The sequence below is a fragment of the Zeugodacus cucurbitae genome, chromosome 6 (genome assembly GCF_028554725.1).
Source record: "Zeugodacus cucurbitae isolate PBARC_wt_2022May chromosome 6, idZeuCucr1.2, whole genome shotgun sequence".
Classification (NCBI taxonomy): Eukaryota; Metazoa; Arthropoda; class Insecta; order Diptera; family Tephritidae; genus Zeugodacus; species Zeugodacus cucurbitae.
The window spans coordinates 44360845-44386507 of record NC_071671.1 but is presented as its reverse complement, the minus strand read 5'-3'; the positions used below and the strand labels follow the sequence as shown (position 1 = coordinate 44386507).

Below are 25663 nucleotides of genomic sequence, written 5' to 3'. Positions count from 1 at the left end.
CCTACGATAAACATTTATTTAGACGCTAATAGGTCTTAATCTCTCTACAAAACATTGAATAAAATTCCCCCCTTAGCCATTGTTATTGCTTTAGGAAATTTTTATTTGTTTCCCCACAATACAGACTTATTCAAGTCGTAGAGTAGCAAATTGATTTGCCATTATCGTGCTTTCTGCGTCGTTTCATTTTTCAATGCGACTTTTATTCAACAGCCATATCAATTTGGCCGCCCCCTGCCGCCCAGCCTGCCCGCACCGCTTGGCATTGTTCCACAAGTGTGTGCTCCAATGTGCTTATGGCTACAAGTGCTTGTATGTATTTATGTGTTTCTTTAGACTACACACACTCTAGCTCACACATATGGATATGTGTTTCTGTTTCTGTTCCAGCCTTGCATTGTTTGCCTGGCTAATGTTGGCTTTGCGTTCGTTTTGATTTCATCTATTTGCGCCAATGCTGCAATTTTTCTTCCGCTCTGATTTTATTCGGTCTGAAATTCAATATTTTATTGTGTTTGTTGTTATTGTTGCATATACACCAGTTGGTTTACCGGTTAGTTTGGCTTGGCAAGCAGGAAGTAGATGGAAATGTCACTTGTGGTTAGAGCAAATGCAACGCTGGCATCAAAAGGCCAGACACATATACATGAATATATGTATATGGAAACAAATTGTTTTTGGGGAAAATGTGCAGCAATTTGTAGCATATGAACAGCTTGTGGCCCGCATAATAAATAACTGCTGCATATGTGTGAAGGCCAGCACTGGCGTCTGCCATTTTTTGTAGAAAAAAATCAATTTGCTTCGCCTCATTGATTGCCGGAATTGTGGGATTCATGCAATTTATATTTATATTTTTATTTATTTTATTTTATTTTATTAAAAGAGGCGAGAGTTATTTTTTATGAACAGTGTACTTTTGCTTCACAGAATATTTCTTGCTTGTTTTGCTGACCAATATAGTGGAGAGTATTCTCTGGTTTCTATCGCCTCATTTATTTCAAGATAGCAAGGCAGATAAGGTTTCAAAGAATAAGAAGTGTTTTTTTTGTATAGGGATGGAAGTCTAACGGAACTACATATAATTGGTTTTGTCAGTGCAGTGAAAGTTCTGTGAAAGTGAAAGCTCTTATAAGAATCTCGTCGGCATCAAGGTCTCAAGGAAGAAATAAAGAAACATAAAATTATACTTCTCACACAACTGAAAAATATTGGTCTTATAAGCCATACAGTAAAAGCAATAAAGTTTATGCCTAAAACTATTAGTCTTAGCAGCCAAAGAACTGTAGAAGGTAATTTCCTATAGAAAGATGAAATTCCCCATATTATTTTAAATGTTTTCTATATTTTATACCACTTCACATACTTCCCTAATTAAATTTTGATGTTATTTAACGCTATTGTGAAGCCAGTATCCAATAATGCGGTTGCTCATCGATAAAATTCTGAATTACTAAGATATCTACTTCAGTTCGAATTCTTACAGGAATGACATTTCAGCACCAAGTACAGTAATTTCGAAATAAAAAAAAATCTGTTGTTAGATAAAATCTCTTTTCAATCATGATTATATCAAAATTTATCTAACGGTGGGGAATACCAATAATGTGCAATCCTGTTTTTTTATTGAAAACTAACCATTAAAAAGTTTGCGATTTTAGCTTTGTTCGCTAACCATGAATAACGATTATGTTTTATCGACAGAAATCGATAGAATGCAGGTTGGTAACAGCATTGTTCTAATTGCATAAATCAAGAAATCTGAAAACCTAATAAACATTAACGAAACAAGTGAGGAAGGGCCAATTTCGAATGTCACCGAACATTTCATACTCTCGCAATTTATTTATTTAAATTTATTAATAAAACACACAATTTGACTCACATATTCGGCAGATATTATACATGGTATAAAGTCCATTGAAAGTTAGATTACGGTTTCTATTATATTAGGTATGTGGGAGTTAGTGGAAGTTATGACCCGATTACACTCATTTTTGCCACGGAGACATATTATTAGAATTATATTCATATTCGATATATTGAGACCTGAAAACTTGTGGACCGATTTCGACGATTTTTATTTTTTCTTTAAATGCAGAATTTTGCAAAGTTTTCTTCACTAGTGAATTACTTTATATATTGTAAAGTAAACTAGTCAGGTCGACTTCAAAGTTCTGGTATTTAGGAAGTAGGCATGGTTGTGAACCGATTTGAACTATTTTCACAACATATTATTGAGAAGCTAAGAAGATATTATGAACCGATTTTTATTAAAATTAGTCGAGTAGTTTCGGAGATATGGTTTTTGACCCTTAAGTGGGCGGAGCCGTTCCCATTTAAAATTGTGTATAACATATTGAGTACAGTTATTCTGTACCATCTTTATAATGAAACTTAAGGTTTCTTGTGGTTTTCCTTTGTAAGGGAGGTGGGCGTGGTTATAATCCGATATCGATTTTGGACTGCATAAAATAGTACCTAAAAAAAACAACTCTAGAAAGTTGCCTTGATATAGCTTTAGTAGTTTACGAGATATGTACAAAAGGAGGCGGGGCCACGCCCTCTTCTTCAAAAAAATTACAACCACATATGCTCCTTCAAAGTGCGATCCTTCATACCAAATTTTACTTCAATAGCTTGCATGGATGGACGGAAAGACACACATCCGGATTTGATCATTTTGATATATATAACCATATATCTAACTCGTTTAGTTTTAGGACTTACAACCAATCTTTATATGAACAAAACTATAAAACTATCTTTAGCAACCTTGTTGCGAGAGTATAAAAATAATTAATTAAAATCATTGAAACCGGAGTGAAAAGCAAATTTTCGATCGAATTGAACTCACACCGGCTCAATAAAATATTTTTCTCGGCTAACAAATGACAATCCTTTTGTAATCATTGAAACCGCAAAATCCTAAGTTTTCGTCGAAATCAATCCGTTTTGGGAAGAAATTTCACAATAGTTAAACGCGTGAATAAATTTGCAACAAAAAAAATTTCTTACAAAACCCGTGGAACAGTCTAGGGTATCAAATGTATTCAAAATTTTGAATGTTCATCAGGAACTACAGCAAAAAATATTCAGGATGAGATCCCTACAACGAGTACCACTAATATGAGACCAACTAATGGGACTTTTACCAGCTCTAAATGGAAATTGAATCTTCATCATATATGACGCCTGATGTTAGGGTGTGGTATCCCCAGATTTCAGGAACGAAACAAAAAACTCAGACTTTTAAATTTTTGAAACATGTTAAATTTGTAAACAAAGCAGTTTTACTGTTTCACTCTGTAGCAGGTTATCGATCTTAAATTAGAACAAGAAAACCCGTTAACTTCGGCTGTACCGAAGCTAATATACCCTTCACAGGTGCATTTCTTTTAGTAACTATATAATTTTTTCGGAGATTAAATTATTTCTATGAACAATACCTCACACCAAATTTCGTGAAGATATGTAGTAAAATGCGGAAGTTTTCCATACAAGCCCTTGATTCCGATCTTTCAGTTTGTATGGCAGCTATATGCTATAGTGAACCGATCTGTACAATTTTTTCGGAGATTAAACTATTTCTATGAACAATATCTCACACCAAATTTCTTGAAGATATGTAGTAAAATGCGGAAGTTTTCCATACAAGCCCTTGATTCCGATCGTTCAGTTTGTATGGCAGCTATATGCTATAGTGGTCCGATATCGGCAGTTCCGACAAATGAGCAGCTTCTTGAATAGAAAATAACATCTGCAAAATTTCAAAACGATATCTTAAAAACTGAAGGACTAGTTCGTATATATACAGACGGACAGACAGACGGGCATGGCTAAATCGACTCAGCTCAACATACTGATCATTTATATATATACTTTATAGGGTCTCCGACGCTTCCTTCTGGGTGTTACAAACATCGTGACAAACTTAATATACCCTGTCTGTTCAGGGTATAAAAAAAACTACCATAGCCTAAAAATCACAACAATGCTCCGGTAAAGTTTTCATAGTTCATTTTGTGAGATGTGGAATACGAGAGGTTTTTTGATAAACACAAAACTTTAATGAAACAAAATATTATCGAGCCCTCGTACTGCTTAAATTCTCCAATTTTCAACACAATTTTAGTTGTTTTGTCGGTTTTGGATATACCCCTATATGTTTTCAATTGACTTTTTGATTTGATTGCAAGCAATTCGTCTTATCACTATCACTGCAACGGTCTGAGTTCGAAGTAAATTGGTCCAAAATACCGGTTTTATGATGCAATTGTTTCTACCATTTCCTAGCAGCAGAAGCTTTTTCATGTGTTGACGAGGTTGTCCTGCTACTCTTTGTTCTGGGAATGCGCTACTTATACGAATTAAGCTTCTTAGAATGCTTGGAGATATAGTGCTTTAATTGGGCTTATAGAAATTGCCATGGTTATCAGGTGCTCATTAATGGTAATACAACCCACACTTTTTGGATCCACATTTATCTCAATGAAGAAGCTGTCCCCTTGTGTACTCACCAGTTGCCTCATCTGTCCAAGGCCAGCTCACACTCAATGACACGCACGAAATGCGCATTATGTGTTCATTTCGCCGGAAAAAAATACAAAAGCTCAATGCAACCACTGGTTAATGCAAATATTTCTGTCATTATGACTGAAGTGCACATATGCGCTGCGTGTGCGCCATTTGTCAAGGCTACAAGGATTCAGCGCATCACGTTTGCAATTCAGCAACTCAATCCGAAGTGATGCGGTGATGATGAGCTGTGTGGCATGCAGCATTGCGTTGCCATGTGCCACAGTGACAATGAGCTACTGAGCAAAGCGTAGCAACAAGGACACATGCAACAACAACAGCAAACTCGCAAATCGAAATGACAGTATTTGACTTGAATATGTCAACGGGAATAATAAGTTGCACGGGATGTTGACTGCTTTGCTCGCGTGGAGTGGTACTGCATATGTGCGTTAACGGTATTTTTACGCTTGCCTGGTCGCTGCTGCACTGCAAGTCAGGGGATTTAAGCATATCTGCTGCTCTCACACGCATATTTGCACTTGATCAAATTGTCAGCCGGCATTTCGCGAATTATCAGCAGAGTCGACGCATGCAAAAGCTCTTCAAGGTGGGGTGGGGGGGTACTTTTAAAGCTTTCAAGCAATTATTTAATAATTATATTCATTTTAACTATATTTTATACTTATCAATAATTCTGACTCACTCTGTTCTCTCTCTCTCTCTCTCTCTCTCTTGCAGTTACACATTCCAGCACACCGGTCGTCTGCCTGGTTATCGAGGGTGGCACAAATACGGTACGTGCCGTGCTTGAGTACGTGACGGATACGCCGCCGGTGCCGGTGGTGGTATGCGATGGCTCGGGTCGTGCGGCCGATCTGATAGCGTTCGTGCACAAGTAAGTCAACTATCACATAGCCCTCCGGTGCTATCAGCTATCAAGTTCTCCCCTATTAGGTAGAAAAAATGCGATGAATATTCCCTAAATATGCTTTCTAGCTACAAACCTGGATATTTGTATGTATGTCCGGGTTATTTTGTTGGTCACGGTCATCCATTTAGCTTTCGGCTTTTGGCTTTGCGCCCAATGGCAATTGACTTCACTTGGCTGAGCGCACTTAGTTGAAGTTTCGTAGAATTATCTCTAATTGAGGTTAAATTCGTAACGGTTTATGTACAGGTAGGCGCATGTCTGGCAAATTGTTGCTTCTTGAAGTAAGTCGAAAGCCTTAAAAAGGTCAACCAAAAAAGTTGCTTCGCTAATTAAAATATTGTGTGGAGTTTGGTTAAGAGTGGGAGGGTGTCCTAAGATGCTCAAAAGAAAGTTCAATATCTAGTAAGGAAGAAAAAAAAAGTCTCATTGTTTAATATTTTTCTGAGAAATTGTCCCACAGATAGGCGAAATAACGCTTTGTTTAATATGGAACAAAATTCACATTAAAAATTTTTTTGAACACGTATCACATTTTTAGATTTTTTATCAAATTTCTTTCATGTTTTGTCTTCTTTTATAGCGCTTTTTTGCAGTACTTGGTGTAAGACTAAAAGCTTTCCCAGCTGACTTACTTCCGTCCATTGCTAAGTTAATAAACAATTTAACAAAGTATTCCTACAGCTCGTACTCTTCTTTTTGACTGGTCCTATAACTGCCGCTAAGAGTCTAAGTAATAACGTATTTAACAGGGCCGCGTCTTAAGGACCAGTCAGCTATTTGAGAATAAATTCAAAAAAACAAGCGGCTGACCAAAAGACAACTGTACAGATACTAATTACTGTCCAGCGCTTGGTGAGCTCATACGATGTCTATATGCCCAGAGCTCGAATACAAGTAGACCATGGACTGCTAACCCACTCTCATTCCAATGTCAATGTGGCACACTAAATTACAAACTAGCCGCTTTGCAATTTCCTTGGTGACCGGGTACCCACGCAAGTCGGATAGCAAAGTAGTTAGAAGCTACTTATAAAGAGGTCAGACAATTTGTTACTAGCCTAGGCCATACTCCCATTGATTCAAATGCTAGTATTGGAGGAGCTCTGCTGTTGGAGAAGCTAGGAGGCCATATTTCGGAGGAAAAGAAAGATATCGAAGTGGTCTGGAAGCCTAAAGCTGATGTTGATTCTTAGCTTCCTACAGAAGACTCCGTCTCCCTCCTTCTCCTTAACCTTCGATCCATCCGATTAGATATAGAGACCAATAAGGGGACTTGTTGGCTTTATAATTCCGTTCCAAAACTAACCAAATTTTATATAAAAAAAATCTCTAGATAAGTACTTAAAAAACTTATCAGCCCACCTCTAAAACTAAATTCAAATGAAAAATTAGCATTACAAATATTTATATATTACCGTAAACCGCGAAGGCCGCAAAGACCACTTGCGTTTCCAACTACTTACACAACTTTGCACTAATTCATTTGCAATTCAAAATTGTTGGCCTACTTGTTAGACATTTGTGCTATTGTGGTGGCGGTTAGTGTGGTCTACATTGTTATCTATTTGGTTGTGGATGTTGTAAGTCGAGATCGTCATGACTCCAGCATAATTACAACAACTGTTTAGGCCGAAATATTTAATGTTGAAATTCAAATGGCCTGCCATTCTCCGCCAACGCCTCTCTCATCTCTCTCTAATCATTTGCAGACGACGTAACGAGGTAGAATGTGTATGCGGTGCCCAGCTTGTCACTCATGTTGTTGACCCTATTGTAGCCGGTTTGACACTGCGTCCGCATGCATGCGACATATTTTACATACAGCAGTCTCCCGGAATGTGCTGCTTGTAATTTCATGTTTAAGTAATTTTCCTTGCTGCTGTTTTATTTGTGAAATTTTGTACCAATTAAGTAAAATGAATTCTCTGACACTACTCATCTTCGCTCAATGACGGATTATGTGTGGGCTTGCTGTTGACGTTGGGCTAAGACAGTTACTTTGTGGTAGTAGCCACTTTTGACAGTGTCTAGCATTAAACCTTGTTAGTTGTTGTAGCATGGTTTACTCCAACCCGTATATATATAGAGTTTAATTAAATTTTTTGTCGTTTTACTCATTGTAATTAATTTAAACTGCGGGTGGTCCTAGCGCCAGATTAAAACGGATAATAAATCTACGTGTGTCCTTAGAGCTTTTGGCGTTGACAAACAAATTACTTTAAATATTAAACTATTTGAAAACCTAAAATGTAAAATAAAAATATTTTTGAGAAATTTACATATTTTAATAATATTAGCAGTATAACGGTACTGCTAGCTTTAAAAGCTTTTTGGAAGGAAACTAGCTACTGTTGAAGGTAGCCTACTTCAAATTTTGTTTTTTTGTTTAAATGTTTATTATAAAGATCAGGCAGGCCCAATATGCTTTGAATACAACCAGTATATATTCAGAGACCTTCTCAAGATTGTCATGGGAAATACTTACTAACGGAAATTTTGAAAAGCTCTAAGTCAGATCTTTTAAAACAAATTGTATCCTCATTAATGGTTAAGAGGTGAGTATTATGCCTGATCTGGTAGACTCAACAGAGTAGAAAACCTAAGGTCATACTAGGGTCAGAAAATTGATAAGAGATTTTAAATCTAAAGGGATGATTCAGACAATAACAATTTATTTGGGTGAATCTGGGCTTTTTAGGCTCAATTCAGTGGTCTGATAAAATGTATAAGATAGTCTGTGAACAAGTTCATATAAGGATGCTAGACAGTATTCTTGGTAATTTTAAGACGTTAAATCGTGTGAGATCAAAGAGAACAGATTGTCCACGAATATATGCTCTTATAAACATTTATTTATAAGTAATATAACAGCTGATTCATTGCTGAACTCTTCGAATCTTCTGAAACCTGTAAGCATACTTATTAATATCTTCACTATTACACAGCTCCATCAATCGAGTCTTAGTTTCAATTCTGATCATGTCTTCCAATAAAATTCAAAATTTCATTAATATATTCAATTCTTCTTACAGATACGCCTCCGATGGCGAGGAGCAGCCGGTGCTGGAGTCTATGCGTGACTACTTAATTACAACTATACAAAAAACTTTCGAAGTCGGCTTCGATCAAGCCGACAAACTTTATCAGGAACTTTTGCAATGTACACGAAATAAAAATTTGGTGAGTAAATTAATAAATAAATAAATAAATGAAAAGGCTGGCATCCACTGGGACACATTTTTGGTTATGAAAGTTTCTCTGTGGCTTTTTGACAATTTAGTCATTTTCACAAACAACTGGTCTCATCTTCTGTTATCTTGCTGTTGAGCTTAGTTAACGGTATGCAGTGTGAGCTTGTTGTACCATTTCATTTTTCTGCGAGAGAGTAATATCAATGAGTGGAAGTGCAAAATATGCAGAGCACTTTGCTTTTAGCTTTGTAAATATGTTTGTCTATTTTCAATACTCTGTGGGATTTTTCTGCATTTGTTGTGGCTAGCACTTAAAGCTTTTATTGTTTCTAGTTCGTTTTTACCGTTATTAGTGCATATGAAAATTGCGCAAAAATAATAAAAAAGAAAAGTTTTGTTAGCCTTTGGGGAACATTAAATGAGCTTGCCATGTCAAAAATAGAAAGCAAGAAAGTGCAGAAAGGCATTAGGAAAATCGAAGTTAATTGATATTCAACCCGGATTTCGTTTTAATTGCTTTGACTGACAGCAGCAAAGAGGAGGAGTAGCAAAACTGAAGAAACACGATAAGCAAAATCTCATTTTCTCATTATATGTATGCAAAAATTACCCTTAAATCCGATTTGTTAACCCAAAAATACCAAAAGCAAAACAAAAATGGCATTTTTAATTTTCCCAATATTGCTGCTTTTCTCTTCTTTCCAATTACACAGATAACCGTTTTTCGCATACAAGAGAAGCCCGAAGGCGAGGCACAGGAATTGGATCAGACCATATTGACGGCGCTCTTCAAGTCGCAACACTTGAGCCCACCGGAACAGCTGAGTTTGGCATTGACATGGAATCGCGTTGATATCGCTCGCAGCGAAATTTTCGTCTATGGTCAAGAGTGGCCGCATGGTGAGTCAAGGCTTTGCCCCTTGCGTAACTCATAATTGAGTGGTATTGAATTTGCATCGCTTGGCACGTTTTTGTTTTATTTTTTCTCTTCAATTTTTGCCATATTACTTATCATTATTTCTATTCTCTTTTCTTTGCCTTCTTATAGGTGCTCTGGATGAGGCGATGATGCAGGCGCTCGAACACGACAGAATCGATTTTGTGAAATTACTTTTGGAGAACGGTGTTTCAATGAAGAAATTTTTGACAATACCACGCCTTGAGGAATTGTATAATACAAAACATGGTCCAGCCAATACTTTAGGGTAAGTGGAAACTGATTTTTTTAAATTGTTTTGGATAGGTCCAAAGGTATTTTGAAACTGTTTAAATTATTCGTTGATAGACTCTATGAAAATACTACAATCCTAAACTTGTGACTTAGTTATTGTTCTTACTCAGTACTCAGGAATAAATGAATTGGAGATAGTCAAGTTCCTTGAAAATATCTTCATCAGTTTAAATCGATCCTCTGCAATGACCGAACAGAACGATTACTCTGCCTTATTTCCATGGATCTCAGTAATTATATGGTTGAATCACCCTTAAAGCGTATAAAAAGTTTTGGTATTTGTTATATAAAACCTTTGCTGCTTCGATCAAGTCTTCAAATCAAACTAACGTTCTTGCGTTGACAGTTGTGACGGAACAATATCATATCTATCAAGCTTACACAAATATTGTCAAATCTAAGCCAATCGGAGTCAATATTACTTTTAGCAGGCCTCTACACTTTCATTTCATGAATCTAATTAATCTTATACAAGTTTTCTTCACAGTTTCCTTTCATCTGATAAGGCGATGACATTTAGTACCATATTTAGGACTGGTGATTTTAAGTGTCTAAGTGAGATCCATTAGATCCACCCAACCTAACCTAACCCAGTACCATGTTACCATACTTGCTTATGAACTTGCTTATAGTAAAATTAACGGTCTTAGTTTTTGCTTTTTGAACGATATCGCCCATTAAAAGTCTTTAGTCGAGCCTGAATGGTTACTGAATTTTATCAGAAGCTTATTCATGGTAGAAATACACTCGGTAGTTGCCGAGAAGCATTGATTCTAGAAGAAAATTATAGTTTTGAAGTCGTTAAGATCTTCTATAGCTCCCAAGTCCTATACAAAAATGTGAATTTTAAATCAATGATTGATCGCAAAAATTGGCTTCAACTTGAGGAAATATAACTAGGTGGATCTGATTATGAGAGATCACTTTATATTTTGGGATAAATATAATTAAATTAGAGATAAATTATGAAGAAACTAGGCTCAACTTGTGCTTAAATTATTGTTTGTAACAAACTTGAATTCAGTTCTTATTATTCAAAGTTGATTTACTCTGAAACCTAAAAATTGTAAAAAAAACTATAGCACTTTGAATATGCTCGTATACTGGGTATGTGTCGTTGCATCTACATAGTTGGTGCATTTCTATTACGAAGCTACTTTTGACAGATCACGAAGCTGCTTGACTGCTATCAAATAGTTACATAAGGGTTTTTGACTTAAGTATTCTAATGGACTCTGATTCTACAGTATGTGTTATTTTCCCTAAACTGGAAGATTAGCTATTGGAAAGCAGCCCAAAGTGAATTCAAGACTGATCCGACCTCAAACAGTATCCGTTTGTAAATATTAAATAATATTTTATAGAAATGGTTCCGATATTATATCAAGACAACATGCACAGTGTATTTAGTAAAAGTGAGGTTATGTGAGAATAAACATCCGGATCATTTTCTCTGCATATTTTATGAATATGTTTAATGAAGTTAACTTGTTCTAATTATTTAAACATAATTCAATTTAAATAATATTCAACTAATTAATTTATATTTTGGGTTTCTTTACAGTTATATTTTACGCGACGTACGTCCACACATACCAAAGGGATACGTCTACACATTACACGATATCGGTTTAGTTATTAACAAATTAATGGGAGGCGCATATCGGTAAGTAACTGCCACATTCCCATGTACCGTTATAGCGTAAAATTGTTGTGGTTACACCAAACCATAACGAGGTAATGCGTTTAAGTAAATATGAAAGCCTGCCTGCGGTGAATGTCAACACTCATCAAAGGATTAATGAGGAAAAGTTTTTCATAGTAACCAACAAGTGCGGGTGGCAAAGTAAATTTGGGCACTGCTTTTTGCACTTTGGGCCTCAACAAAAACAAAAACATAATAATAATATACCAACAACATTTACAGCTCTCGAATGTGAAGCGTTTACGCTCTCTTCTCGCTTAACCACTTCCATTGCCTTGTTTGTTTAACCATTTGTTGGGTTAATGGGTCAAACATTTGACCCTTGTGCCACACTCTCACTCTCTCTACCGTTTAATGGTGTGAACTCTGAAGCCTTTGGCTTCTTGCATTGGTCAGCACTTGTATATCTCAATGTTTATATAACGGTATGTATGGTGTATGTGCGTTTGAGTGAGGTACTTCTGTGTTAATCTGAATTGTTGACTTCGTGCCTCAGTGCATGGGATTAATTTAAAGGTCTCTTGCGTGCGCCATTACACTCAATCCCAACTGACATTTGTATATAGCTATGGGAAAGCGCTTTGCACATATACGTGAGTGTGTTTGCATGTGTTCAAACAAGCCGCCGCTAGACAAATGAAACTTCTCGCTTGCTTAATTTCTCGGCATTTGGTGAAAATTGATCCTTGATAAGGATACGCTTTAATTGTGAATTTAAGTCCATTTCAGAGGATTTTTGCAAATGATGCGAAAACTCAAACACTGGCAGCTTAGCTCAGCAATGTTTGAAATTTAATATTCTCGTGGCGAAATTGCGTGCGCTTTTTGAACTTTAAACTGTGAATTGTTTGATGTTTGTCATGAAAGCCGGAATCTAGCTTTAGGCGAAATATTTGGTATGTGGTTGACTTTGATAGCGAGTATTGTGTAGGAATTTGTTTGCAAGCAAAGTTTTGAGTTATTTGATACAGTTAAAGCGGAATAGTATTTTAGACTTCATATTATAGTTTTAAAATGAATTTGTACATAAATGCACAAGCGATAACATTACAACTCAGATGAAGTGAGCGTATAGTAACTAAAGAAATGTATTAATAAGTAACCAATGAACTACTTTTATACTCTCGCAACAAAAGTTGCTAAGAGAGTATTATAGTTTTGTCCACATAACGGTTGTTTGTAAGCCCTAAAGCTAAACGAGTTAGATATAGGGTTATATATACCAAAGTGATCAAGGTGACGAGTAAAGTTCAAATCCGGATATCTGTCTGTCCGTCCGTTCGTCTGTCCGTCTGTCCGTCCGTGCAAGCTGTAACTTGAGTAAAAATTGAGATATCTTAATGAAACTTGGAACACGTGTTCCTCGGCACCATAAGAAGGTTAAGTTCGAAGATGGGCGGACCACTGCCACGCCCACAAAATGGCGATAACCAAAAACACATAAAGAGCTATATCTAAGCCATAAATAAAGTTTAAATGTATTTTTTTTTGGAAAAGTGGGTGTGACCCCGCCCCCAAATAGGTTTTTGTATATATCTTGCAAACCAATAAAGCTATATAAACCAAACTTTCTGCAGTCGTTTCTTTTAGCCGTTTCCTTATACGGTCCAAAAATGAAAGAAATCGGATAATAACCACGCCCACCTCCCATACAAAGGTTAGGTTGAAAAAGTGCGTTAACTCACTTACGAGAAACGTCAGAAACACCAAATTTTACATAAGAAATGGCAGAAGGAAGCTGCACTGAGATTTTTTTATAAAATGAAAAATGGGCGTGTCGTCGCCCACTTATGGGTCAAAAACCATATTTCAAGAACTACTCGACAGATTTCAATGAAATTTGGTATTTAACACGTTTTTGACACCCTGATGACACTGGTGGAATATGGGCGAAATCGGTTCACAATTACGCCTACTTCCCATATAACTCCATTTTGAATCCTTCTGATTCGTTCACTTTATAATGTATACATAAGGAACCGATAAAGATAGCGAATTAAAATTTTACACAAATAGTGTATTTGAGCTGTGACATCACTTGTGGAAAAATTGTCAAAATCGAACCATGACTTTTCAAGGCCCCTGATATCAAATATGAAGAACTCAGTGCCTAAGGGTAATTTTTCACCGAAAATATAGATAAATCTCTAAATAAATTGCGAGAGTATAAAATGTTCGGTTGCACCCGAACTTAGCCTTTCCTTACTTGTTTCATTCCTATTTTTGATTTCCTTAAAACATATCCTCTTATTATACCCTTCCATGCTTTAAGCCAATTCAGTAACAGACCACACAATTCAATCTCTGGTCGAAAAATTATTGATTATTAAATTTTGACATATATCGAAATCAAATTCTCGTCGAATTCGTTCAAATACTAGGATTAATATGCATCTGATGGAATACTTAAAAGACATACTCACTTCATTCCGCATGAAAACTGATATATCCACAAAAATGTAAAAAAAAATTCCTTGAAACATGTTCTTAAAGATGATTTTGGATTTTTCCTGATTTTCAAGCAGTTTTCACTTCCATGTAGTACTTCTATAAAATATATTATATTGATTTCTATAAAATATATCATAAACTATATCATTGCAACATTAACAAAATATATTTATCTGATAAGTTCAGCTTCATAATGAAGCCAACAAACGATATCCGTTTTTAGAGGACGTTTTTTAAATAAACTCATTGTTGGGAATAATCAAATTCAATATGCGAGCCTTCTTAGCTGCGCTTACTTTCGAAAGACTGAATTGGATCTTGGAGGAAGATTTCTATAGATTTACTCTCAATGCACTTTTGGTTGCTCTCTTAAAAATGTTTCTATGCTTCTTCTTGCGATGTTTGATATTCGCCAACTTTGGATAACCGCGAATCGAACAGAAATAAAATAAATACATTTGAATAATGAAATATAGATATAAATATAATATATCAAGGAGGGAAAAATAAGTCGTATATCTACTAAAAGATCACTGCGGCCTACTTTAAATTAATATAAAAAATAATTACTATACATTTTGGAACAAAGCCACTTTATATTTAAGGCTATAAATTCACTTAATTTTGCTTAAATATCTCACACATGAACCGATATCTACGGTATAAAGCCCACAATAGCAAGGACTAGGAGGAGTTTTGACATTATTATAAGAAACAGTGTCCAAATAAATGACTATTACTGATGAGTAATATTTCAATAGCGTTGATTTTTCATTGTGATTAAAAAATTGCAATATCGCTCATGACTAGTGACTACTCTTTTTGGCAAGCAATCCATACCTACCTCTAGCGCCCTAAATACCGCTAATATTTATTTATGATACTCCCTTTTACTTTAATCAGCTAGTGTGCGCTATATATTCATATAAAATTAAGTGAGCATATTCCCTTGAGCAAATTCTGGTTTGATTAAGAAATGGTTGTATCTTTCCCTTAATCTACGTAATAAATTGAGTGCTAAATAATTGTATGTACCTGCTAAAATGCTCAGCTATGTAATCATAGAAAATACCAATTTAAATCTATATTAGATAAAAAAAATCGAATTTCGTCAAAAAATTGATTTTTTTTTAACAATATAAGGACTGGCACAAGTCATATGAAATAAATAATTTAATATTTTGATTTATACAGAATATTATTGTTCTCATCTTACACCAAAGACCACTGGCAGTTAACACCATTTACCATTTTCAATGTTTAAAATATATGTATTTTTTTTTCAAGTTATACAAGTATGCGATGGAGTATCTTCTCACTCACTCACTTAAAAATTACTACAACACAAATACACACATTGCTCCCTTACATCCACTATATTATACTGAAAACATATTATTTTATAATATAATAACTTGACTATGACTAGAACAACAGCAGAGTTGAGCAAGAAAAAAACGCTTTCACGCACACTACGCAGCATACATTTACATAAGCATACAGTACATAAATAAAATTCAAGGAAATCTCCATTACTTATACGCACTGTAGCACCGTCTGTTGCGTTAGAGCAATTCGACAACTTAACGCTATTTTTAGCCACGCATAAATTTCGCGCAGGCACTTGAATAGACATTTATGACAGCCGAGCACACAGCCACACGCACTTGTATTTACACATACTTAATGTGGTGCTTTTGAATAATTCATGTTGATATGGCAATATGGCAAATCACTCATACGCCACCGGAGGGCTGCGCCGGAAAAAGAAGAATGCGACGCGACGAGTGTAATTGTGCGGATATGATTTTTATGATTGTGTGTGCCGAAATATATTTATGTGTGGGTTGAAGAAAATATTTTATTTTTGTTTTTGTTGTTCAATTTTCAATGGCACAACTTTAAACAATTGAATTGAATTGAACTGCTTTAATTTAACTTTTAATTTCTGCTCTCTTATTTTAATTAAATTAAAAACAAAAACTAAATTAAATATGCATTGTCACCAGTTTTTTTTCCAAATTTTCCAGTCTTCTTATGCTAATTTGGTCGAATCTTCAAGTCCAGCTAATTTCACTTAATCCTTCTTCTCGCTTCCATTCGTCGCTTATCGATACTTATTTTTTGTTTTTGTATTTAAACTTCATTTAAGTTTTCCACACTTTTGCTTGTTTTGTTTCAACTGCGAAAAGTCAAAGTGCACCCTCTTTGGCCAATATAAATTTAGATTTAAAATTAAACGCTGATCTAACTACAATTTGATGATGATGGCGCCGATAATGTGCTCGGTTGCGTCGCTATTTTCATTTAGTTGCTTTAGTAGGTGGTAATAATGTTGATGAGGGTGCGGGGGTTAGCGATAAAAACTCAGATCCCTTTTTACTGACTTTGGGTCAAGTTTTGTTTTTTTTCTTTTTATTTCGTCAATGTTGTTGTTGCCTTTGAGATTATTGCGTGTTGTTTATATGACACAAGGGATTTTGTGTTTGTTGGTTTTTATTGAATATTTTTTTAACTATATACATATATAAACACACACTCATTCGTTACTTTTTGCGAAACTTTTTGTGGCTTTTATGGTAGTTTCTGTCTGCTTTTGACCAGCAAAATAATGAAATTTCGCAATTTTATTAAATTTTATATTTTCGTGCCTAATTTGCACTTTTTTACATGTGGGGCGTATACTTTTATCATTTGCTGTACGTATGTGTGTTCCTTTATAGATGACCCAAGTGTGTTTTAAAATATATTTCAATAGTGGAACATGACGGGTTAAAATATTTTAATAAAATTTAAAGTAAAATGAAAAAACTATAGCGAAGCTTTTTATAGCAATAAATATGCTTTCTTTAAAGGCTGTTTGCTAACAGTAATATAAGGCGGACTATGCGGATTTAATGTTTTCCATTGAAGAAATATTTTCAAATATCAATTTGAGGACATATTTAGTCTAGAAAAAATGTGTAAGAGTTTGACTAGTTGATCGTTTTAGTACTGATAGAAATTATAACTACAAAACTCCCATTTAGAATACAGAGTACTAGATAATTTGGGGATATCAAAGTATTTATAAGAACTTTACTTTTATTCTTATTTGAAAGATGGAAAGAAAAATGTAAAGAGATAGAGAGACCTGAATATATAGAAAAATAGCGAGAGTGAAGGAGATATGAATAACGAGAGACACGCAGAAAGAGAGGGAGTGAGATATGGATAAAACGAGAGAGATATAAAGAGGTATATTGATAAAGAGAGTGATGCAGATATAGAGTGGCAGGTAGTTAAAAAGCAAGAGACAGAAAGATAAAATGGTAGATAGATAAAGATAGAGATAGAGTAAAATGGTGTAGTCAGTAATAACTCAAGAGAGTTTTCTATCACATTATATACCATTAGTCAAATCGTGAATGTTATATAACGTTGTTGTCATAATGTCATTTTGGGTCCTATCTAATACAAATCATAATTGTAGTATTTTGTGTAGTATATTTCCAGCTTGAATTTTGAGTTGGACTCAAAAATTGATTTTATTTTAAAGGGTGATTTTTTAAGAGCTTGATAACTTTTTTAAAAAAAAAAACGCATAAAATGCAAAATCTCATCGGTTCTTTATTTGAAACGTTAGATTGGTTCATGACATTTACTTTTTGAAGATAATTTCATTTAAATGTTGACCGCGGCTGCGTCTTAGGTGGTCCATTCGGAAAGTCCAATTTTGGGCAACTTTTTCGAGCATTTCGGCCGGAATAGCCCGAATTTCTTCGGAAATGTTGTCTTCCAAAGCTGGAATAGTTGCTGGCTTATTTCTGTAGACTTTAGACTTGACGTAGCCCCACAAAAAATAGTCTAAAGGCGTTAAATCGCATGATCTTGGTGGCCAACTTACGGGTCCATTTCTTGAGATGAATTGTTCTCCGAAGTTTTCCCTCAAAATGGCCATAGAATCGCGAGCTGTGTGGCATGTAGCGCCATCTTGTTGAAACCACATGTCAACCAAGTTCAGTTCTTCCATTTTTGGCAACAAAAAGTTTGTTAGCATCGAACGATAGCGATCGCCATTCACCGTAACGTTGCGTCCAACAGCATCTTTGAAAAAATACGGTCCAATGATTCCACCAGCGTACAAACCACACCAAACAGTGCATTTTTCGGGATGCATGGGCAGTTCTTGAACGGCTTCTGGTTGCTCTTCACCCCAAATGCGGCAATTTTGCTTATTTACGTAGCCATTCAACCAGAAATGAGCCTCATCGCTGAACAAAATTTGTCAATAAAAAAGCGGATTTTCACATTTCGAACCGAACACTGATTTTGGTAATAAAATTCAATGATTTGCAAGCGTTGCTCGTTAGTAAGTCTATTCATGATGAAATGTCAAAGCATACTGAGCATCTTTCTCTTTGACACCATGTCTGAAATCCCACGTGATCTGTCAAATACTAATGCATGAAAATCCTAACCTCAAAAAAATCACCCGTTATTATTCAGAAATTGATTTCTTAAAATACGGTAGTAAAGTGAAGCGCTGAGTTGGCAGCTGGAAACTTTGAACGCTTTTTTTTTCAAAACTGTGTTTTTCAAACTTTACTCCATAATATATTGAGAGAATGACTTCAAATTTGTAAGGTACACTGAAAAATTTCTAAAATCCTATTTTTTATAGCACAAAACAAAAAAACACAAAATTCGCAATTTTTTCAAAATGTCTACAAAAGTTTTAATCTTATATTCATTTGGTTAGAGTCCACTTCTTGCATTTTTTGATTCCGGAATCGTGGCGGAGGTGCGAACTCATTTTTTCGAGGCGATGGTGTTCCGAAAGCTGTAACTCAAGTTCGATACCTTCGAAATATCTGTTAATAAATGATAACAAACTTAAAGCTCTAACTATTTACTAGTCGAAAAAAAGAATCTACAAAATCCCTAAAAAACAGTCCGTCACTTGGGATGATCCCCTTAGTAGAAAAGTGGATGACAACCGTAACTGGTTAGTTTAATGTTATTTGAAAGTTCTTGTTTAGAGTTATACAATTTTTTTTTAGAGGGAAAGCTGTCATACCAGCTGCAAAAAACACATGTGTTTGAAAACTTTTTTCCGAAACAATATTAGAAGTCAGGAAATTTTGTTTTCAGAATTTCAGCGTCCTTGGCGACAAATTTACATTCCTACAAAGTAAAAACTACTTATTTGAAACAGTTGAAAGGTGGGCTCCAGGTACCTTACTGCCATGGTGTTGGTTGCATTGGTCCATACTTGTATTAAATATTTATGTGACCCATATTATTCTCTACTCCCATGAAACTATTTCCTCTATGAATAAAATAGAATTCATAGATTAAGAGTTTTAGTTAAAAGAAATCTGAACAGACTATGTTTAACCAAATTAATATACAACATCTCACTATTTTTCATGCCACTTCTGCTATTTATGGCGCTTTTGAGCTTCCTCTTTCACCAACAAATATAATATTTTCTGCAAATATTTTTGCCTGTCTGAGTGAAAAATTGCACAAATTTTGCTTCTCCATGCGGTTTATTGTCTATTGCTGACAACTTTACGATTTCCTTCCGCAATTCGTTCTGCTTAATTTAAGCAAATAAAATAAATTCAATATACAAATGTATGTCAGCGGACGTGTCACTCGAAAGCAGCCTACCGAAAAGGTGTCCGAAAATAAATCCACATTTAGCTTTATGTATCTACGTGCCAGTCGGTGTTGCTTGTCCGTTTGAAAATCCTTTTTAACACTATCCTTTTTGCACAGCAAATATCAGTGGCATGTGCTTTTTATCACCAGACAGCCTACCAGTAGCCATAAATGCCAATCAAGCACGAATTGTGGTGCACAAAGCGCTATTCTCGTATATATGTATGTATACATATAATATATATATATATATATATATGTATATAGCTATACAATAAGTATATCACAGATATTTAGTTTGTATATAAGAAAGTGATTTATAAGTAGCATATGTATGTGATAGGTATTTATACACGTCCAATGTTTATGCTCTTTTCAAATTGTCAATTATGGGCATTCATTTAAAAGAGAAACGAATAAAGCAAATATAAAGATATGAGAATAAAGAAAGTATTACTTATATGTATCTTCACTGAAAAGCATATAAAATGGCATAAATCCGAAGATTTGAAACTTTCTTCAAATTTATTTTTAATTTGCATGAGATATTAAATAGAAAAGCAAATAAAATAAACTTCTGCCTGATTTATACCTAATCGTAAATCCTTTCGTTCAACATAACATTCTGTTCACGAAGATTTATGTTTAAGAAGATTTAAAACAATTTATTCTTTCATTTGTGGATTTACTCAAGGAAGACATATTTGTCATACAGTATGTTTCATTTGTCTGAGAACACATGTATTAATGCTAAAGCGAGGGTAAGAGTGGAAAAAGTTGAAGAGTAATGAAGTATTTTCCAATATATAGTACATCTCGCAACAAAAGTTGCTAAGACGGTATTACAAATGGCAGAAGGTTGCAACTCTCTCGTTTTTTTTACTATTTTTTTACATCAAAAACTACTTGACCGATTTCGGTTAAAATTCGGTTCATAATACTTCCGAGATACCCTGTAGACACGCACGGAAAATGGGCGAAATCGGTTCACAACCACTTCCCATATAACTCAATTTAGAATTCCATCTGATTCTTTCACTTTATAATGTAAACTTAATCTGCGGCTTCACTTATGAAAAAAATGTCAAAATCGGACTATGAAGAAGGACCTTAGAAATTTGAAGAAGCCATACCATACAGCTTATTAGTTCATTAATCTTATGGCATTTATATTAAAAATAAATTTCGGTCATATGACACCGTAATTGGGTGTTAGAAGGTCTCCCTGTTTGTAAAATTTTGCACCATTAAAAAAAAACAAAAACTAAACAATAAAGCACAACCGGTCCTCCTTCTTTATAAACTTGATAAGGAATACACTGCACTTCCTGGAGCCGTAGTTTCTCTTGAAGTCTCTTTAACTCAACTGAACAAAGGCAATGTCATTCCACAAGTCTCCTACAACCTTTTGCATGCCACACACTGTAAATATTCGGCAAACACCGTTTTATTTAAAACAAACAACTATTTACGCAAATGTGGAATTCCACATTTAGCCTTCAGCAATTCAACATGAAATTTCTACAAAACTCCATTTCCGCTCGCCGCTGAGACCATTTCGAAATGGGACAACAAAGTGTTGCCAGATTACGCATCAAGCAAATATATGTAAAGCAGCGACTGTGTTAAAAGCTTTTTAAATGCTCGATAAACCTTAAATCAATAATTGTGAACCTTTCAAATAAAATCATTTGTTGATTTAGCTCATTGCTCCGACAATCAGTGCAATTTGTGAGCGAGCGAGTGACGGCAACAACAACAATGAGTGAGCGCTGACCCTTTTTATGATTCATTGTCCTTTAAGCGTTTTGTTGTAGTACGAGCATTTAGTTTGCTCTCTGCCTTATGAGTGCGCCGGCATTGTTGCGCTTGAATGACTATTGTGTTGGACCCTTAACCTCAGTCCCACCCTCTTTTCTTGTTTAACTTCAATTATTGTGCGTATTTACTTATCTCTTGGGCTTTGTGCGACAGCAACAGTTTACGAATGTAAACATACATACATAACTTTAAATGTACTTATGTAGATTTTTGTTTTTGTACTGACATGTGGATACAATAGTAGTAGACTACTTGCATTTATTTTAAGGTTATGTTGAACTTTAAATTGTCATTTTCCTTTAGATTCACTCCTTCCTCATATTTTAGTTTAAGTTTAGATTTTATTGGTAATAATGAGCTTCGTAATCTATATAAGCATATTTATGTGTGGGTATTTTAGATTATAGGATATTATATAGTATTAAGAGTTGCCATCCTATGTTAACTAAATCAAAAATGATTCGAAAATATTTATGCAATTTATAATGCCTTGCTGGTTAAAGTAGGATCTCATTTGACGTCTTCTGTAATTCCACAAATTTGGCGTTAGAGTGTTGTAGTCAATTAGTTTGCATATGCCTTCTATGTGATATGGTCAGTAAATGAGTCTGACCCATCAAAGAACACAGAGCTATCTCGTCAGTATTGCCGATAATTGTAATATTGATCGTTCTTCTCTGTAAGACACAGAATACATTGTCTTCACCATGCCCATCTTTTCCGTGTTCTGTGACAGGGTAAATGTTATGTACCTCAAATCAATGGTTTTGGATATCCAGAACGACTTCCAAAGCCTTTGATGGGGTAGTTATCTTGCATTGGCTCTTTTACTGGGTCTTTTACTGGTAGATTTACCACTAGCATTATTTCATATTCTTCTAAGTATGTTTCGATTATTCTGGTTAGCTCACATAGATCGGTGTTGTCAACCGATTTACTATAATATCTAAAGGAAACTTAACACAAATAGTGCCCCACGCTTCTGAACAATTTCCAGTCATAAATGATCGAGACCAGTCTATACTTTTTCAAACCATCATATACCACCTTCAATGATTTTCTCTCCACTGGTTGACTTTATTAATTTTTAATTCTATTTTAATATTACTGTTATATTTTAATATTACTGTTATATACAACTTACTTATAAATTAAGCAATTTAATCCACATTAACTAAATCTTAAAATGTATTTACCTCCCTCCTCTCTCCAGCTCATATTATACACGCCGAAAATTTCGTCCGATCTACGCCAAAGTAATGAACAGTTATGCCAATGCACACCGCAAATCCTCAACATATCAACGTTATGCTGGCGCAAATTCCTTGAGTTTGGTCACCGGATTGCTGCCGTTCACAACGGAAATGGCACTTTTCGAATTTCCTTTCAACGAATTGTTGGTAAGTACTGCGGCAAGCGAGCAAATGACTTGAGTGCGTGAAATTTGCTGAAATGCGTTAACGGTAATAATTTCAAGCATCATAAATTAGATGGCCAAATAATTTTATATAACTGTATGAGTATATAAAAGCGTCGCACTCAAGTCAAACGCACTTGGCGAATTTCTAAAGCGCCGTCTATAGTATAATGTGTGCTTATATAAACCGTTATATGCTTTTAACCTTTGTGATTCTTCGCTGTCTCCCTTTTTCAGATTTGGGCTGTGCTTACGAAGCGTCAACAAATGGCTTTGTTGATGTGGACGCATGGCGAGGAGGCGTTAGCCAAATCACTGGTGGCCTGTAAACTTTACAAGGCCATGGCGCACGAGGCTGCCGAGGATGATTTAGATACGGAAATCTATGATGAATTGCGTGCATATGCGAAGGAATTCGAAAGCAAAGGTACGTTCTTTGTTGGCGGACAAATATGTTAACCCCATCGAGCTTAATTATTCCCGAGCGCTTTTGTTATTTCCCTGCTTTTGTTTTAACTGAAAGAGAGTGGGAGTGTGGGAAATTCGTTTGAAAACAAAAGCAATATGTCTTCGGTAGTGTCTTTAGTAATACCAAAGTCTTCATTGATCTTTTCGCCACTTCAAAAGCTTTACTTTCTCTCTCTTACACGTTCTACCTTTTCGCTTCGTTTTCTCTTCCAGGTATTAAACTATTGGACTTCAGCTATCGCACTGATGGGGAGAAGGCTCAACGACTACTCACCTGTGAGCTGCACTCATGGTCGAACCAAAGTTGCCTTTCGCTGGCGGTGGCTGCCAATCATCGTGCACTCTTGGCGCATCCAAGCAGTCAAGTGATATTGGCCGATTTGTGGATGGGCGGTTTGCGAACACGCAAAAATACAAATATTAAGGTGAATTGATTTATATTATTGAATTTGTATTATGTTGGTGGTCTTAAGCTTAGATATAGATATGCTGTACATTATGACTCAAGAAGCCTTAATAAATTATATTACGTATATAAAATAGAATCTCTTTAAATATACTAGTTTTGAAATTCTACCAAAGTTAATCAATTGATACAAGTCACCTTAGTTTCGTCACGTCTTTGCTCACCTCGCTTAAATTCTGCACTCTTGTTACTGTATGTTCCGAGGAAAGGCATAACTTAGCTATCCAGTTGGATTCAAATTAAGAGAGTGCATGGGATGCTCATTTGAGTGTATTAATTTTTCCTATCTCAATTTCATTATCCCATTCAACATTTAGGCGAGTTATGTGTTCGTTTCACCACTCTCTTAAATCTTGAATTTTATTAGTGTGAAATAGTTAGATTTTTATTTGATTACTTTCGCCTTTCTAGAGGAAATCAAATGTAGTTGTGCTACAGTTCTTAAATTTTAACGAAAAGCCTTCGTAAAGATTTGATAAAATGTCAGAGAGCTTCCATTGTTGAGCTCTTAATCTTCAATATCGTCATATTCAACACCTATAATTTTTTTTTAATCTAACGAAAAAGTGCATGCTACTTTCACTTATTTCCAGGTCATCTTAGGTCTTTTGATACCATTTTATATCAGACATTTGGATTTCAAATCCAAAGAAGAGCTACAACAAATGCCACAAACCGAAGAGGAGCATCTAGAGAATCAAAATTTGGACAACGACGATTCGGATCGTTCGCAACCTGACGCCGAGGTATGTACTAAGGTTCAATAATTACCCAAATCCCGTTTGTTATTTTCTTTTTCTATTAACTTTTTTTCTACAATTACGTTAACTTGTTAACCAATTTAATTAACTCCGAAGCAATTTTCTAAAAATTGTTCGCAATTTTAAAACTTAAAAACTGTATATATTTTTATAGAAGTGGAGTAAAGTTTTCATTAATATTGTTGTTGTCTACTCTATAAATATTGTAAAGATACTTTAAGATATTAAAAACATTAAATATTTTTTGGTATTTTTTTGATAAATGAAATGGTACCGTAAAAAAAATAATTGAAAAAGGAATTGCAATTTCTTGGCTTTTATATGAAAATACAGTAAAGAAATAATTATTTGAAAATTAAAAATATACAATAAAAAAATAATTAATAATTAACAAAAAAATTAAAAAATAAAATCATTTAAAATATTTAAAAAACAATTTTTTAGTTAAAAATAATTTAAATAAAAAATCTTTTAAAAGATATTGCTGTTGATAATTAAGTTTTCATCAAATTTTTATAAACAAAATACTTTAAAGCCTTTGATATTATTTATTAATTTTCAATTTTTTAATTAATATTTTTCACATTTTTACAAATATAATATTATAATTTAAAGTTTATAAATCTAAAAATAATTTTTCAAACTTTTTTTGGTGTTAATTTAAAAATTCTGTTCCAATATTTTTAAGTAAACATTTTTAATGACTGTTTTTAATATTAATTAAAGAAATATTTAAAAAAGATTAGTATTGATATAAAAATACTTTCCAATGTTCAAGTAAAAAAAATATTTGAGTTGATTATAGTGAAAAGTTTGTATCTTCATTTTGAAAATCAACATAAAAATATTTTAAAAATATTAATTACTTAAAATTATTTAAATATTTTTTTTTTGATATTTTTACTAAAAAAAATTTGTTTTGCTTATTTCCTTGATTAACTTACTTTATAAAATATATTCTACAAAATTCTGTACAACTGTACTTATTGTATTTGTACCGCTGCTGCGTTGCTGTTCAAATTGCTCCTACCGTTGCGTCTACTACAAAAAA

At 34.5% G+C, this 25663-nt stretch overlaps 1 protein-coding gene across 15 annotated transcripts in view; it reads left to right on the top strand.

The window, feature by feature from the left end:
* The window catches only part of LOC105209807 (transient receptor potential cation channel trpm), a 217511-nt gene that overhangs the window by 150838 nt on the left and 41010 nt on the right, over window positions 1-25663 (top strand). For all 15 annotated transcript variants that reach the window (XM_054233947.1, XM_054233946.1, XM_054233945.1 and 12 more), the window contains 9 exons: window positions 5260-5416; window positions 8485-8632; window positions 9357-9543; window positions 9692-9848; window positions 11439-11540; window positions 22714-22900; window positions 23155-23344; window positions 23599-23810; window positions 24445-24597. In XM_054233947.1, coding sequence (XP_054089922.1) covers window positions 5260-5416; window positions 8485-8632; window positions 9357-9543; window positions 9692-9848; window positions 11439-11540; window positions 22714-22900; window positions 23155-23344; window positions 23599-23810; window positions 24445-24597 — 1493 coding nt within the window. The remainder of the gene's footprint in view (window positions 1-5259; window positions 5417-8484; window positions 8633-9356; window positions 9544-9691; window positions 9849-11438; window positions 11541-22713; window positions 22901-23154; window positions 23345-23598; window positions 23811-24444; window positions 24598-25663) is intronic.